This window comes from Papio anubis, chromosome 5 (genome assembly GCF_008728515.1).
Source record: "Papio anubis isolate 15944 chromosome 5, Panubis1.0, whole genome shotgun sequence".
In the NCBI taxonomy this organism is placed as follows: domain Eukaryota; kingdom Metazoa; phylum Chordata; class Mammalia; order Primates; family Cercopithecidae; genus Papio; species Papio anubis.
Window position 1 is genome coordinate 125,024,405 of NC_044980.1, and position 16,338 is coordinate 125,040,742.

The 16,338-nt window shown below is 57.5% G+C and overlaps 1 protein-coding gene across 4 annotated transcripts; it reads left to right on the forward strand.

Annotated features, from left to right (window-relative positions):
• Nucleotides 1-1,268: 1,268 nt before the first annotated feature.
• Nucleotides 1,269-15,973, forward strand: PDLIM4 (PDZ and LIM domain 4). Of its 4 annotated transcripts, none has more exons than XM_003900089.3 (7): nt 1,269-1,438; nt 6,195-6,346; nt 10,138-10,219; nt 14,566-14,744; nt 14,953-15,116; nt 15,440-15,557; nt 15,666-15,973. In XM_003900089.3, the coding sequence occupies exons 1-7, from the start codon at nt 1,346-1,348 to the stop codon at nt 15,868-15,870; spliced, it is 993 nt and encodes a 330-aa protein (XP_003900138.2). In that variant the 5' UTR covers nt 1,269-1,345; the 3' UTR covers nt 15,871-15,973. The 4 variants fall into 4 exon arrangements, with proteins under 4 accessions (XP_003900138.2, XP_009207312.2, XP_009207311.2 ...); XM_009209049.4 differs by lacking the exon at nt 1,269-1,438 and adding an exon at nt 4,791-5,992; XM_009209048.2 differs by having other exon boundaries at nt 14,953-15,557.
• The last annotated feature ends 365 nt before the right edge of the window (nt 15,974-16,338 follow it).

A 16,338-nucleotide genomic window follows, 5' to 3' on the forward strand; every position in this document is an offset into this window, starting at 1 on the left:
ACACACACACCCCAAATGCACTCCCATATACACCCTGCTACCACACACCACTTGTTTCTCTCCCAGTGAAGAGACAGCAGCATCTTGCCTCCCACGGAGGCACCCACATTCTACCCTGAAGGGCCACTCCCTTCCTTGGACTGCCCTAGGTTTGTGCCTCTCAAGCAGTTCTCCTTTTTGGGGGTTGTCAGAGACCCAGCGGACTCATTTCATCCCACCACCTGTGAGGAGCCCAAGAGCAGGGTCCTTATCACAGCTTGGCTAAAAGGACACATAAGGTTAAGGATCTGGGCTAAATGAGAGGCCTCCACAGGGTCTGGAAAAGTAAATGGTGTCTCCCTGATGTAGCCAGACAGAAGGGCCCGGAGAACCGGAGGGAGGTCAGTGGGGCCATGGCATCTGCATTGGCTGTTCAAGTACATCCCCGGAGGATAAGGGTTGGGAATGGAGAGAAGACCTTGGAGAGAGAAGGGCCCGAAGTGAAGAGCTGCATATATTTCTTCCCTTCACACTGCACAGCCACGACCCCAGCCGCTGCAGCTGCTCCTTTCTCAGGAGACCTGGGGAAACAAAGCTCCTGGCAAAGGACGAGGGGAGGGGGCTGTGCAGACAGGGAGGTGGCCTTTGAGGAGCCTGCAAGCAGCAAGAGAAGGCCTGAGTGTCCTGGGGAAGCAGGGACACCTTGCTTCCAGATACAAGTCAGGGACCACCTCTTCCAGGAAGCCTTACTGGCCTCCACAAACTAGTCTGAGGACCTTTCTGTGCCCACTCCCATGCTTGGCGCTGCCTGCTGTCATCTTGGGTCTGCGTCCCTGGCCCAGTGCTGCTCAGGCCCCTGGTTCAGAGGGTTCTTGGTTCAGAGGGCTTCTCACACGGGAGGATGGGCCGCGGGTTTGCCAGTCGGGCCCATGAGGAGGTATCTGAGCTGGGCGCAGCCCCATCCCCCGGGTGGGCCCTCCATCCCTCCTCCGGCTGGAGTACCTTCCCTAAAAGCGACTTCAAAGGGCCGATGTCGACAGCCGGGTTTGGGTCCGCGGACGGCAAATCCGAGGACCGAGCAGGATCCAGGCCGTCGGGGCCGTCCGAACTCGGGGGTCTCAGAGCTGGGCGGGGGTGCCGGGTTGCAGGCAGCCGAGGCTGAGGGCGGATCCTCAGAGCCCCCCGAAGTGGGAGGGTCGGGCCGGCCGCGGGGCCAATCCGGGCGCGCAGGGAGCGGGGGCGGGGGCTGGGACGAGGGGGACCGGGGCGGGCTGGCCGGGGGCGGGGCGCGGCGTCCAGGCGGCGGCGGCGGCGGCGGCGGCTCCTCAGAGTCCGGTTCAAGCTCCGGCTGCGGCTCCGGCCCGCGATGCCCCATTCCGTGACCCTGCGCGGGCCTTCGCCCTGGGGCTTCCGCCTGGTGGGCGGCCGGGACTTCAGCGCGCCCCTCACCATCTCGCGGGTGAGTCTGGCGGCTGCGTGGCGGCAGGGCGGTCCCGGGTCTGAGACTCGGTCCTCGCGGTCCGCCCGGGACCCAGATCCCCGATGTATCCGAGGCTTGAAGGCGGAGGGTGGGCCTGGGTGCCCCGCATGCTGTAGAGGCGGCTTCCAGGCAGGGCAGGCAGCCGCAGCCGCCCTCCTCCCACGCTGGGCCTGTCTGCCAGATCCCGCGGAGAATCTCCCAAGAGTTCACGCACCGGCCTCCCCGCTGGCCTCATCTGGGGGAGCCACTGTGGACCCCGGAAGGACCCGCGGAGATGGGCCAGGGGTCTAGACAGCTCTACAGAGGCCCAGAAACTTTTCACTCACCCCTGCCTGAAGATCTGGGGCAAAATGATTTAGAATCCCCCCTTCCCCTATCAGGGGTCCCTGCTGGCAGAGCTGGGTGACCCAGGGAGGTCTGGGGTCCTTGCTGAATCTGAGAAGAGAAAGGTCCATCCACTTCCCACTTTGGGCATGAGTCAGTCTCTCATTCATGACCTCAGTCACCCTAAGGGGAAGTGACCAGGAGGAATTCTGGCTTCCAGGGGAAAGGGAGACTTGACTGTGAGGTTGTGAGACCCCTCCCCACAAGACGACACAAAGCCAGGGGTCAGGACAGCCTCAGGCCTGTTCCTCAAGTTTCCCAGGGCCCTGCCTTGCCCACGGAGAAGGAAAAGGAGCGGGCACAGCCCTGGAGCCTGGCTAGTCTGAGTATAGAGGAGTGGAGGAGGTGACTCAGGCCCTGTTCAAGGGGGTGCCTGTCTAGGGGAGACAGGATCCTGGCCCAGCCTTGATGTCCTCGTGTCTGGAGGGCCAAAAGAGAGGACTCAGACCCTGCCCTTGGGGGGCCCCAGCCTAAGGGACAGAAGGCCCTGCCCTTGGCAGCTCTCAGTCTGGAAGAAGCAGAGGAGATGACCTAAAACCATCTGACGGCCATCCCTTGCTCCCACACAGGCTCATCTTGTCTTTGGGGGCCTGTGTCAGAGGCACAGAGAAGCACCTTCCCCCACCCTACTGCCACCTCTTGCCGTGGGGGCTGGGCCAAGCCGGCTGGGCTTTCAGAGACTTCTCTCCAGTTCTTGGGAGGGGGTGGGCACCAGGTGGAGCATGGAATTATGGAGTCCCGTTTCTGGGGGCCAGGGTGACAGGCAGGCCCAGCTGTCCTAGGAGGCTTCCCACATCTGTCCTCACTGCCAGGTCCCTGGGGCTGAGTGAGGTGGGCCTTCAACACATCCCAGAGCCTTTCATCTCCCTCTTTCCTATTGGATTCCTGCTGTGTGTGTGTGTGTGCAAGCCTGTTTCTGCTTGTGTGTGTCATGCTGTGTGTCCGCTGAGGGGGCTGGTAGGGGCACTAAGCAGGCTGGCCAGGCACCCTGGGCGTGAGGCCGCTGACAGGCTCAGTGGCGGCGGCTGACGGCTGCAGGCGGCAGGGAGCTGAGACATCTGTTGCCCACGCGGCTGCCTGCCCGCGGAGGAAAGGCCTCCACACGTCACAGCCGTCACAGCCTCGGCTACGGCAGCAGCAGCAGCAACGGCCTTGTTTGGAGCTGATTGGGGATGCAGGCCCCAGGCAGGCGGGCAGTCTGGGAAAAGGTTTGCCAGGAAGAGCCTCCCTTGTCCCCCAGAGTCACGCGGCAGCAGCTCAGGCCCTAGGAGCCAGGATGGCTGAGGTTGGGTTTGGGTGGGATCTGGGGAGATTTACAGTGCTGGGGAGGCACAGGCCACAGCTTGCCTAGCAGGTACCTCCGGGGCAGGTCTACAGGGACTGAAGATATGTGGGAGTGTCTTCACCAAGGGGGCTCAAGATCCAGCCCCTCCCTTGCTTCCAGGACTTCTCCTACCCAGGACCCAATAGGGAGGGACAGCCTCACGCAGACAGGGAGGAGGCTGTCAGCTTGGCAGGGCTGGGGGCTTGCAATCTCAGCTGATGAAGCCTCGGGGAGTCCTAAGAACATCATCTGGGGCTCCTTCCCCACAACCTATAATGATGGCTGGCCTTGGCCAAGCATCCAGGGTGTGCCAGGCCCCACCCTAATGTGTGTTGTTAACAGCTCCCTCCAGTCCCTGGAATGAGCACCACCTTATGTCCAGCCTCCGGTGGGGGCTTTACAAGCTCTGATTTTCTCAAGTAGTCCTTACAACAGCTTTTAGAAGTAAGGACTCCCTCTGGCCTTACATAGATGGAGACCCAGGCACAGAGAGGCTAATGTAATCGACCCAGAGAAGCAGAGTGGAGACAAGAGGAATCCAGGCAGTCGAGTTTGCTGTGACTGTGTGGGACAATGTGGCACCTGGCTCTGACTTGGACTCCTAGCCCACCACAACATCTAGACTGGGTGGATCAGGGGCTGGGAATGCAGCCATTACCGGTGAGGGGCTGATTCATGCCTTCACCGCCCACCTCACTTCACTGTTCTTGCCTCTGTTCCTTCTTTCTGTTTATCCTGTGCTTAGGAGCTAGAGGGATCGGCCTGAATTCCACTCTGTCCTGTGACTTCCCTGCTTAGAGCCCTCCATGGTTCCCAGCCACCCAGGAGAAATGCCAGCTTCCCACCCGGGTGTACAAGACTCTGCAGGATCTGTTCCCTGCCTGTTCTCTGACTTCATCTCTTCCACTCTCCCCTCATTCATGATGCTCAGGCCGTACAACCTTCCTTCTACTTTCTTTCCAGATGTGCCATTATACATGCTGGTCCTTCTGCCTGGAACACTATCTCTCCCTCGGGTACCCTCTTTTCCTTTACCCCTTTTGGAAGAAAAGTACAGGTGTTAAAAGCGTAGTTTTAAATTTGGAACCGGGTGGCCTGGATTGAAATCTTGATTCAATCTTTTATCAATTAACTAGCCTTCTGTACTTCTCTGGACCTCCATTTCCTGATCTAGGAAATGGGCTTGCCTTCAGGATTAATGAGATAATGCATGTAAAGGTGGCTGGGAGAGTCACAATTTCTTGGCCTCACGCCCTCTCTGACCAGAACTCCCCTAGCTCAATAGAGCTGGCAGCATCCCAGCCACCCCTGCTTTCAAGAAACTTCCTCCGCCCACAGAAGCCTGAATGCACCCCTTGTGCTGCCTGAGTCATCCTGCCGCAGTTAGCCGCCCCCTGAAGAAAGACTCCTCTCCAGTGTGGGGACTAAGGCATGGCACCCCTCCCCCAGGCTTCTCTTTCTTCCTCTGTAAAATAGGGATGAGAACAGCCTCTGCCTCACCAGGTGGTTGAGGGCTTGCTGTGAGCTAGTTATGGGTAATGCATAGAGCCCAGGCTCTGGCACAAGGCAGGTATCCATGAAGGGGAAGAGGCGGAGGAGGGCCTTGAGGGGAGGGTGGGATGGTGCCAAGTGGGTGTCTCCCCCAGGATGACAGGCTTGCACAGGTGCCCGGGCCCTACAAGTGAACATTCATGATTGCCTGGTTGGCTGAGAGTGTCATGCTTCAGAAGAACGTTTCCTTGAAGCAGCCTACTTCAGGGCAGGTCAGCTTGGGCAGTGCCAACACCAAGCCTCCAGCCAAGGAGCTGCCAGCATCTCAGCTTTGTCCACTCACTACTGAGACCTGGCTGAACTGAGCCTAGCTGGGCTTCCAGGAGTTCCCACCAGTAGGAGCTCCCACCCAAAAGAACGAGGTCACTGGCAGCTTTTGAACCAGCTGGGCACTGGCTGGAGAGGCTGGGTAAGAAATCTATTTCTAAAGGCTATGTTGGGGCCAAGGCAGGGTGAGGGGTGCTCCACTGCCTGGATTCCCCTGGGTTGCTTACTTAGGTATCTCTGCGAGTCTAACTCCACTTCCCATCCTAGCCTTCTTCCGTTGACCAGCATTGTAAGAGCTTCCAAGTGTGAACACTGCTTGACTTTGAGAGGTCAGTAGTGGCACTGAGGTAGCCTGAGTTCCTGTCCTGCAGGGGAAGTAGAGCTAGAATTCTGACCCCCAAGTGCAGGCTGGCAGCTGGAACTGGATGGCCCTGGACTTGCCCAGGGAGGTGATGTTCAGACCTTCCCATTTTAATTACAATGAAGTATTAACATGAACAATGTAGGGGGAAAGGTGGTTATGGGAGCACACAGGGTAGTGAGATCCCAGAGAGGCTCCCAGAGGAAGTGGCGTCTATGGTGAGATCTGAAGGATGAGGATGTGGGAGTCAAAGGAATGTTCCAGGTAGAGGGAACAGCTTTTGCAGAAGTGTGGAGGTGAGTGACATATGGTGCCTCTGAACACCCCATAGACATTCACATGGTCTGGACAGAGTGTGGGTGTGGAGGTGGGGATGAGAGTTGAGATCAAGCAAGTAGGAAGGCAAGATCACTAAGGGTTTGAATGTTAGGCCAAGGGGTTGGTCTGCCTGGGTGGGGCCTTGTCTGTGTAGGGTATCTGTGACACGTCCATGCTCTGTATGTATCTGTGAGCACATATGTCTCCATGTGTCTCTGTGGCCCCTGCATGTCCTTGGGCACACATGCAGGCTGCAAGAACAACATCCACTTGTCCCAGCCCAGAGGAAGCCCTTCTCGTATATCCTCATGCCCTGCCAAGCCTCCAGGTGCTGGAGTTGGAGGTGTTTCCAGCAAGGCTTCAGCCAGGCTACATGGGGACCTCAACCAGCCTCTCGGCTTGCCCATCCACAGGCCATGCTGGTAGCAGGCCACACTGGCTAGGTTCTGAGGTTGGAGGAGGCCTAGAGTAGAGCTTGCAGCAAGGCCACATCATGACTGTGCCCAGCCATCTGGCTTGTCTGCCCGCAGGTCCATGCTGGCAGCAAGGCTGCATTGGCTGCCCTGTGTCCAGGAGACCTGATCCAGGCCATCAATGGTGAGAGCACAGAGCTCATGACACACCTGGAGGCACAGAACCGCATCAAGGGCTGCCACGATCACCTCACACTGTCTGTGAGCAGGTATGCACAGGTGGGCTGGGCTGGGAGGATGGCGGGACGAGGTGGGCAGTTATGGGCAGCCAGCATCTTGGGTGAGCGCAGCTTCACACAGCTCAGCTCCTGGGCACCCCATCCAGGAAGAGTCCCAAGGAGTAATACTTTCATGGGGGCCTGGCAGACACTGTTTAGAGCTGTAGCTTAAGAAGGGAAGAAATCCCCTTTTAACTTAGAATAGAAGTGTGTTGGGGCACTTACGGCAAGTGTTGCAGGCAACTGAAATAGGACCTTGAATAGTCTCTGGGACATTTGTTTCAGTCCTTTCCCCTCCCCTGAGTGACCAGTGTGATGACCGTTTCAAAATAGTTTCTTGTGCAACACCTCATTTAACCCTCATTTACCAACTTAAAAAAGGTAAAACTTAGTGTAGTCCCCACTTCACAGATGAGACAAGTGAGGCTCAGAAAGGTTAGAAGGTGCTTAAAGTCACATAGAGAGGGAGTGGGGTAGCAAAATTTGACCTCAGGGCTCTCTCCTAAGACTACAGACCCTTTACTTGGCTGCTGACCACTCCTACCAGCCCCACAGCTGCCCTGCCACAGCCGTCCCCACGGTGGCCCACACTCTGCCCTGGTTAAATACAGATTTGGGAAAAGTTCGTGCTATGGACTGTGTAATGCTGTGCAGCCGATCAAGAAGGGAGGACAGGGGGTTGCCAAGCCCCATCTGTGCCCCATAAATGGTCCTGGGATGGAAGGTCCACTGGGGTGGGGGTTGGGGGACCCAGCCTTGCTCAGGTCCTGGGTCTTTACTCTGAAAAGCAGTTGGACTAAGCCTGGCTGAGTGGGGTCTCCCCACTCCCCTGTCCACCTCGATCCACAGAAGTCAGGCATAACTTATCAGCTCTGCCACGTTCACTGCTGATGGGGACTTCCATGACCACCTGTGGAAGTGTGTGGGCAAAGCCTCCCCAAACCACAACACAGCTAACCATGCCTCTGAGCTGGCAGGGTGGGAGGTGAGCCATTGGCTTGGAGCCATTAAACATAGTGGAAAGGCCTGTGAGGTCGCCCCTGTTTGTGCTTGGCCCATGGCCAGGTCGGGGTTGGGGTCAGGGCCCCTGGCTGTGCCCGTGGCACTGAGTGGGCCCAGCTGCAAGTCCAGGACCTTGTATGCTCTACCTGGCACATGGTGAGGATGCTCCATCTTTGGAGTTCAGCAAAGCTGGTCCTCATCCAGCCTCTGGAGCCTTAGGTGCCCAGATGACCTCTATGAGCCCGGGTTTCCTTTCTCATAAATGGATCACATTCATCACCCTCCTCCAGACTGAGATACAGGCTGGATGGGGGAAATGTCAGCACTGCTCTGCCCATGAGTGGCCTCTGAAGCCTCCCCGGCTTGGCTGGGATCCTGGCCTCTGACTCACGTCCAGCCTTGTCTCTGTGTGACTGAACAAGGGCAGCCCTAGTGGTAGTGGAGTAGTGGGGAGGAGTGCCTCAGAGGGGGCCTGAGTCAGGAGCTTCCCAGAGTGTATGATGTCAGGGGAGGGTGGTGGGGTGGAGGTCCCCCTCCTTCTTTCCTTCCTTCCTTCCCCGGTCCTTTGTTCCAAACCAGGCATGGATGGAGCCAGAGGTCCACTGACCTGTTCCACTCTGGGCATTTCAGCCCCAAAATGTCACTGGCCATGGAGCAGATGAGAGCACATTCTCTACTATTACAGAGCTGGGTTGAGAATTAGGCTGTGCTGACACATAAAGTTACCCATAAAAGAGAGAGAGGGAGAGAGAACTCTGCTGTGCTCCAGCAAGTGATTTAATGTCTCGAGCCCATAACTTCCTCAACCAAAAATAGGGACCATCTTGTGATCTGGACACTGAGTGATGATGATGTACCAGGCCTGCTCAGTCAGAGTGAAAACCTGAGTCTTGCCCTGCAGCCCCCATCTCCAACCCTCACGCATGCAAACTGTGGGGAATCAAGACATGAGGGCCACCTTGACCCTCTGAGCCAGCATTTCTTCTACTGGACACTTTCCTACCTGCAAGCTTTCTGACTCTGCTCCCTATCTTGCCTGCTATGCCAGGACCTATGCCTGGGCCCAAAAGACACTCCCCCGCCCCCGCGACACACACCCACACAGCAAGGGCTCTGCACAGAATCAGCCTGTTGAGTTGGCTGGAGTGAGCTACTCTGTGCTCTCACTCCCACGGTGACCAGCTTCCCTACCTGCCCTCTTGTGTACAGCGAGCTCTAATCCCCCCACAGACTTCCCCATAGAATGAAAAGTGTATCAAAGGCCCAGCTTCCCCAATGGGCTTGTTTTGTTTTGAGCCCAAAGCCAGGTATCCAACAATCCAAGCAAAATCACACTTCCTGGGCATGTTCTATAGGTCCAGGACCTTCCTGACATCAACTTCAACACTGAGGCCACTGATGGAGTCCCTGTTGTCCATCACATGTGGCCCAAGGTACCTTTGCACAGCCTACTCTTTGCCTGTCATTTTGTTTAAAGAGCCCAGACTGTGATGGGGGTTGACGCATGATTAAGCCTTTCATTCTGATCTGATGCATTGGGCCACATTAATGGCTCTGGGTACTTTGTGCCCTTTGACCCTTAGGTGTCAGGCTTTTACTGTTCTTCTGGGCAGAGCTTCAGGGAAGTTTAAGGCCAAATAGCCACACAAGATGTCCCAGCTTTATCCAAGAGAAGCTCTGAGTAGGCAGAGGCCACAGTTAAAGCTGTGAGTTAGGGTAGCCACTTGGGAGCCTGCTTGAGGGAGCTAGAGACAGGGACTATGGGGCTGGTGTTGCCCTGGAGTAGCAGAGCTCTAATACGGAAGGCCTGGAGTAGAGAGGTAGCCTCCAAGGGACTAAGGAATGGGCAGAGGCAAGGAAGTGCAGAGTGAGTATGGACCATAGGTGTAGACAGATTATTAAAACCCTCAACTGAAGGGACAGAAGTGGCAGGGGTAAGCTACTATGTCAGTAGTGAGACCTCGAGAAGCCTCAGGAGGCTTCGTTGGGTGAGTGGGAGGACATTATTCCCCTTTGGTCTAACCAGCCTCACTTCACACGCACCCACCAGTCCAGGGTCCATGCCCCTTCCTGGCCTGCCTTCTCACAGGGCTACTGAGTGATAGGGCTGGGCCCTAGGCATGTAGCCTCTCGGCCTGCCTGCCCTGCCTATGGCAGGTTTATGATGTTTTTCTCCCTCCTGAGTGGTGTTTGGCTTTTGGTTTCTATGGCGAAGCAGGAATTTCCTAATGGCCTGTTTCCCATCTGGGCTGGGCAGACTCAGTGATGACTCTGCCGGCAGCAGCAGCAGGAGGAAAGACACACCCCTCGGAGCCTCCATTCCACCTACCCCGGAGCTGATGGACGCCTGACCCCACACCCCCCCAGAGGCATCTACGGATGCCCAGAGGATGAGTGGATAGGCTTCTAGCTGGTCAATGTGTGAGGCCTGACTTGCAGTGCTGTAAGCTGGGCCTCTTTGAACTGAGCTTCTGTAGGCCACGAAGAGGGTAGAAGATTAGGGAAGCCACAGGGCTTGTCCTGCAACCTCTCCAGGAACAGACCAGAGAGGGACTGGGCAGCTGATGGGGACAGAAGCATATAGCCCTGCCCCAGGAGGATGGCAGCTAGAGTTGTGGCTCATTGCCACAACAGTCACCATTGTGGTACAGGGGAAAGCACTGGAGTGGTGTCCTTCTACCTGCAGGGCACAGCCCAGAGCCCAGCCCCTCTTGATCCTGGCTCCCAGGCATGGTGGCCTTGGTAGGAGACATATCTGACCATCACAATTTCTGCCACAGGCCTGAGGGCAGGAGCTGGCCCAGTGCCCCTGATGACAGCAAGGCTCAAGCACACAGGACCCACATCGACCCTGAGATCCAGGTATGTACAGAGACTGCCTGGCCTGGCCTGGCTCAGAGTGAGCCCAAGGCAGAGGGGCCAGCATGCAGGTTCACCTGCACTGAGTGTCCTCACTGGGGCTCTCAGATACCCAAGACAAAGACTGAAGCAGAAATTTTCTCTGGACCATGCCCATACCCCATCCCATGTTCCTCAGATGATGAGCACCTGCGTGGCTCTGTCTCTGCTCCAGGCAATCCTGGATTCTGGACCAAGGTGCCTATGATGTCCAGGAGCTGGGCTAGGCCTTGGTTTGCGGCTACCACACAGCCAGCTGGAGTTCACTGTGGTGCCCAGTAATGCCAGACCATTAAGAAGTCACTGTGCTTATAGCAGGGGAGGTTGGTGGCAGTCTCAGGCTGTGGAGTGACCTCAGGCTATGGGACACTCCTCTGGGTGCCCTATCCAAGCCTGAAGTTCTCTCCTGGTCATCCTGTGGTGCTTCTAGAAGAACTCAGGCTGCAGGCCTGTTTGCCCAGTCACCTTTCTGTATGTGATAAGAGTCATATCTCTGGTCCTGTCCTCAAGAATAGTGAGAGGATCAAGCTGTTCTAGGGCCTTGTTTTACCATGGCATGAGGAGTAGCCAAGTGGGGATGGCTGAGGTATCCAGAGCCATCACTGGGCCACAGAGTTTGGGCAAGGAGACTGGGATGGTCTGTGATGGAGCCAGAACCATGGGACCCAGCATGTGGGACCATTGCCTCCTGAGCCTGCCTTTGTCCACCCTCTCAACATGGAAGAAAAGGGGCCAAGGCAAGGAGAGGCTTCACTGAACCAGAGGGAAGGATGTGCCTCAGCTTCTCCCTCACCATCTACCCCAATCCCATCTTGCTCTATTCCCTACCCTGCCTGGCTGGCATCTCTGAAGCCAGATACTTACCACCTTCCAGACAGTGCCCATTCTGGCAGGGGAAAGGGACTTAGAAGTTCTGGGCTAGGGGAAGCCAGGGGCCAAAGGAGCCCAGAGTAGTCACATGACTCAGACAAGGAGTCAAAGAGGGCTTCCTGGAGGAAGGGGTATTGAAGCCAAGACCTGAAGGCCTAGGAATGGTAAGGCAGGCAAAGGGGTATAGGGAGAGGAAGTGTGGCCCAGAGGTGAGGTGTTGCACCACAGGTTCAGAGAAAAGAAAGGTCCAGGGGAAGGGAGGGCAAGGTGGGAGGAGTGAGAGGACAGAGGTGAGAGATAAAGTGGTGGGGCAGGACCACAGAAAGGTTCTTGGGCTTCTCTCTCCTGGACCTCAGCTGTTTTTACAGGGATCCACGGCCACATCTGTGTCTCAGAAGCTTGCTCTGGTGGCCCTATGGACCCCAGGCCTTAGGGGCAGGGGTACATGTTGGCATAGACAAATGAGCCAGGCTTGCCATGGGCCAGGCAGAGGGGAGCAGCATAGTGCAGGCCCCAAGCTCATGCATGAGGCCCAGCCTCCCTCAGAGGCAGCAGTGCCAGGATGGATATGACGGGGTGGGGAGGGGGTTCAGTCTTCCAGGAGAGGCTCAGAGCCGGTGGGCCTGGGAGGCTGGCGACTGTAGAGCAGCTCCCCCTGCCCCCACACTTATTCTCATTGACTCCCTTGAAGACCAGGCTGCCAGTGGCTCACACTGGAGAAGGAGGGAGTTTCCATAAGCACCAGGGCAGCCCCTCAGCTGCTGCCCCACTTTTGTACTTAAAAGGTCATGGACTCCATGGGTGGTGACAAAAACACTCCCACCCTGCCCCTGCAGGGCTGAGTCCTTGCTAACACAGACACAGGGCCCATTGTCCCCATGCTGCTCCCACCCTCTGCCTGAGTGGGGGTGTTGGGGAGGGGGTGGAGCTAGCTGGAGCCATTGAGGGGGAGAAGGAAACCACAGTTGGCCCTAGGACCAGCACAAGGTGCCCTGGCACACATCCCCGAGTGGGATGGGACAGGGCCAGCTGGAACTTCAGACCCACCTTCCCTATGGGGCCATAGGAGAACCTCCTTCTCTCAGGCCTCTTGTGGGAACACAGGAGGTACTTGGCCTAGCCCAGGGTGGAGGAAGGATGGTAATAAGTCAGGGTTTTCTGGAGGGAACGGCAATTATGCTGAGAACCAGGTGATAGGGAGAAGCAAGTCAGGTGGAGCAGGCAGTCCTTGCACACTCAGCCTGTCCTCCCCAGACCAGCAGAGAGCTAGAACTGAGCCTCTAGGAGGTGGCACCTGCTCATCTGGACTCAGCGCCTGCCTCCAAGTTGAGTGTCCCAAAGCAGGTAGTTACCCCCATCCTGCTGAAAAATCCACTGAGGCTTCAACAACCAGTGGGCAGCAGGCTGGTTCTCAGAGCAGAGGAGCATATGGTACGAGGTGCACCACCCACAGAGGGGGAAAATCCAGGACTGGGGGCCCAGGAATTCCCCTGACAGCCATTCATCCAATGAGTATGTGCTTTGTGCCAGGCACTGTGCAATTGTCTTATTTCATCTCCACAAGGAACCTGATGTGGAAAGCATCACATTCCCCAGCTCATAGATAAAGAAACAGGTTCAGAGAGGTGAAGTGACTTGCCCAGTTAGGGGATAACCCTGGGACTCAAAATAAAACTGAGGTAGCCATGTGTGTCCTAACCACAGAGTTCAGGCCTAGAGAGGCAACTGCATGGGTGGCCGTGGGAGGGACAATGGCTCTGTTGCCCTGCAGTGGACCCCTCCACCCTGCTGGGTAGGGGTGAATGAGGGCCTCCTTCCTCCCAGTCCCAGTCCCTCCAACTCCTCCCTCCCACCAAAACCTCCGCCCAGAGGCCCAGCCCCACCCCCACTGGCCACAGCCCATCTGGTCCCCATTAGAGGCCAGCCCTGCCTGCGTGCCTGCCCGACAGACACATGTGTGAGAGTGCTCAGGTTTCTCAGGGGTTTTTGTTGGGCCTGATGTGAATAAGGGTTTTCCTGTTGCTGCTGCATTGATGGGGGCCACCTGGGCAGTAAGACCCTCCTGTTTGTCTGTTGGGGTGGGGGAAATGGAGGAGGGCCCACCCAACTGCTGGTCTGCCTGTTCCCCAGGTTCTCACCGTGCAAAAAGTAGGGGACAGTCAGGGCAGAACCCCGCAGGCTCAACTATGCGTCAGAGCTGCCTAAGTCCAAACCAGGGCTCTTCCCACTACGATAGGCATGTTTTCCTGTCCACACTGCGCTCTGTGTCCACACTGTAGAGCAGAGGAGGTTTACATGTCACTCCCAGGCTGAGGCTAAGACCTACCCCATGGCCTGGACTCAGAAGTCATCCTAAAATCATGCTGCTCTGGCTGCTAGCCCAGTCTCAGCCATGGAGGCCACCATGGCCATTCCCAGGGTGACCAGTGCTGACTCCAAGTCTCTGTAACCATGTGCGTGTGGTTAGTTTTGTGTAGGAAGATTGGCAGGTGCATATGTGTTGTCCTTATGCATGTGTGTGTCTTTAAAACATACTTGCGAGAGTCTGCATGCCCCTGTTTACGTTGCTGTGGGTGTGCTTGTGTGCACTTGCAAGCTGGGAACAGCACAGCTCTGGACTCTGCAGGGACAAAGATCCCCAGTCCCCACTCAGACCCACACACACAGAGATACTGCCCTCTCCTCATGGCTGAGGGGGCAGGTTCAGGACACCCCCCAAAATGTTTCAGCCATGGGCACCAGGCTGGCTGTGGGGTAGTGGGGCAGAGAGCCTTGAGCCCTAGCCTGGTCTCTGCCCTTCATCTGCTGTGCCTGCAGAAGGCTACTCATTGTGGCCTGGAAAGCAGGAAATAGGGGACAGGTGTAGGCCCAGAAGGGGCTGACCTGACAATGGCACTCTTGAGCCTCAGCCTGCCCAAAGGGCCTTGGACACATGACAGTCAAGGACCCTTCCTGGCTGTAGGACAAGAGTTACCTTTTTTAGTTCCCAGCCGTGGGCCCACCCAGTACCCGCCACAGTTCAGGCAGGTGAGAAGGCTTGGCACCAGGGCCACTTCTGCCAGGAGGCCATATACCCTGCTGTAGCCACACTGACCTTAGGCTTCTTGGGATAGGCCTGCCCCAGTACTATCCCTTCATGAGTGGTGGTGGGCAGAACCACTGCAGGGCTCACAAGCTCAGGCTGAGTCTCAGCTGCTCAGGTTTTTGTGTCTGACTTTCCAAGGACATTTCTCATTTCTGCAGGGGCAGAACCAGTCCCCAGGCCCAGTCCTACCCTAGAAATCCCTTCCCTGACTGAGCACCACGGGCCAGAGGTGCCAGAGCAGAGGTAGCCAGCTGGCATCCACCACCTGGCACAGCACAGCAAGGTGGAGGTGGGGTGAACAAGGAATGGCCAGAGGCCAGAGGGTCTCCCAGTGCCTTAGGCCTCTCTCTCATAGGACGGCAGTCCAATAACCAGCAGGCGGCCCTCAGGCACCGGGACTGGGCCAGAAGATGGCAGACCAAGCCTGGGATCTCCATATGGACAACCCCCTCGCTTTCCAGTCCCTCACAATGGCAGCAGCGAGGCCACCCTGCCAGCCCAGATGAGCACCCTGCATGTGTCTCCACCCCCCAGGTAGCACAGAGATGCCTTCCGTGCCATGCCCAGAGCCCATCTTAACCCTTGATCCCTCAAATCTCACCCAGTCCCATCCTGACCCCTGACACTTGATCCTTGGGTCTCAGCTGGTTGCATTCTGACTCATAAGCCTCACCAGACCCGAGTCCACAGAGTGAAGGCTGGAACTGCATCCCTTCCTCCTCTACTTCTTTCTCCCTCCCAGCGCTGACCCAGCCAGAGGCCTCCCGCGGAGCCGGGACTGCAGAGTCGACCTGGGCTCCGAGGTGTACAGGATGCTGCGGGAGCCGGCTGAGTCCGTGGCTGCGGAGCCCAAGCAGTCAGGCTCCTTCCGCTACTTGCAGGGCATGCTAGAGGCCGGCGAGGGTGGTAAGACGCCTGCCACCTGTCCCCACTTGCCTTCCCACTCCCTGCAGTGCCCAGGTTGCCCCCTAGCGACCCCACATCCCTCCTCCCAGTCACCTGCCCTCCTCGGTCTCTGCGGCCCGGTCCCACACCCTTGCTACACCCTTGCTACGCCCTCGTTTCGTGATTCCCACTCCACCCCCTGTCGCTGCCCCTCACCCCACGCCCGCCAAACCCATTCCCCAGTCTCGGTGCCGATGGCCCATCCGGCGCCCAACCAAACACCCCGCAGAAATGGAGTTCTGACCTCCTTACCCCGTTCATACCACCTACGCTCCGGGTTTCAGGGGAGCGGCCCGGGCCTGGCGGACCCCGGAACCTCAAGCCCACGGCCAGCAAGCTGGGCTCTCCGTTGAGCGGCCTGCAGGGGCTGCCCGAGTGCACGCGCTGCGGCCACGGCATCGTGTGAGTACCCGCCCCCGCTGCCCTTCCCGGACCCCAGCCTTCCAGGGCCCTGGATGCGGGCGCAGTCGCGAACCCGTCAGTCACTCGACGCTGTCTTCCCCGCACCAGGGGCACCATCGTCAAGGCGCGGGACAAGCTCTACCATCCCGAGTGCTTCATGTGCAGCGACTGCGGCCTGAACCTCAAGCAGCGTGGTTACTTCTTTCTGGATGAGCGACTTTACTGTGAGAGCCACGCCAAGGCACGCGTGAAGCCGCCCGAGGGCTACGACGTGGTGGCGGTGTACCCCAACGCCAAGGTGGAACTCGTCTGAGCTGGGCCCCTGCTCCCGCCCCTGCTTCTTAAGGTCCCTACTCGGCCGGTGTAAATATGTTTCACCCTGTCCCTCTAATAAAGTTCCTCTGCTCCACCTTGAACCTGTCACCTGGCCTGCCACCCTGCTGCGTAGGCCATGCATGGCTCTCGAGTGCGGTAGCATATGCTCAGATGCCAGGAATGTCCTAGGCTCTGGGTACAGTGGTGAGCAGGATGGGTACTATGCTGCCCTGAAGGGGGCCACAGCCTGGGTGGAAGGCAGACCTGAATCACAACGGGGCAGCTCTAGTAATACGAAGGTGAGGTCTAGGATGCTGCGTGCGGCGCGACGACAGGAGGTATGACCTGGGTGGGGTCAGGGAAGGTGTTAGCTGAGAACTAAGAGATGAGGGAGGCACGAACTCTACACGGGTGAGGAGGGGAACTGTGTGTGCAAAGGTGAGCGGGGGGTGAGAAAGGCCCCTGT

What these genes read in the sequence shown, in the direction of transcription:
- PDLIM4 (XM_009209047.4), top strand. Translation starts at nt 5,864, where the DNA reads ATGTCTCCATGTGTCTCTGTGGCCCCTGCATGTCCTTGGGCACACATG. An exon ending in CTCACACTGTCTGTGAGCAG is followed by an intron (nt 6,347 to 10,137) that starts GTATGCACAGGT and finishes TTTCTGCCACAG; the next exon opens with GCCTGAGGGCAGGAGCTGGC. An exon ending in ACATCGACCCTGAGATCCAG is followed by an intron (nt 10,220 to 14,565) that starts GTATGTACAGAG and finishes TCTCTCTCATAG; the next exon opens with GACGGCAGTCCAATAACCAG.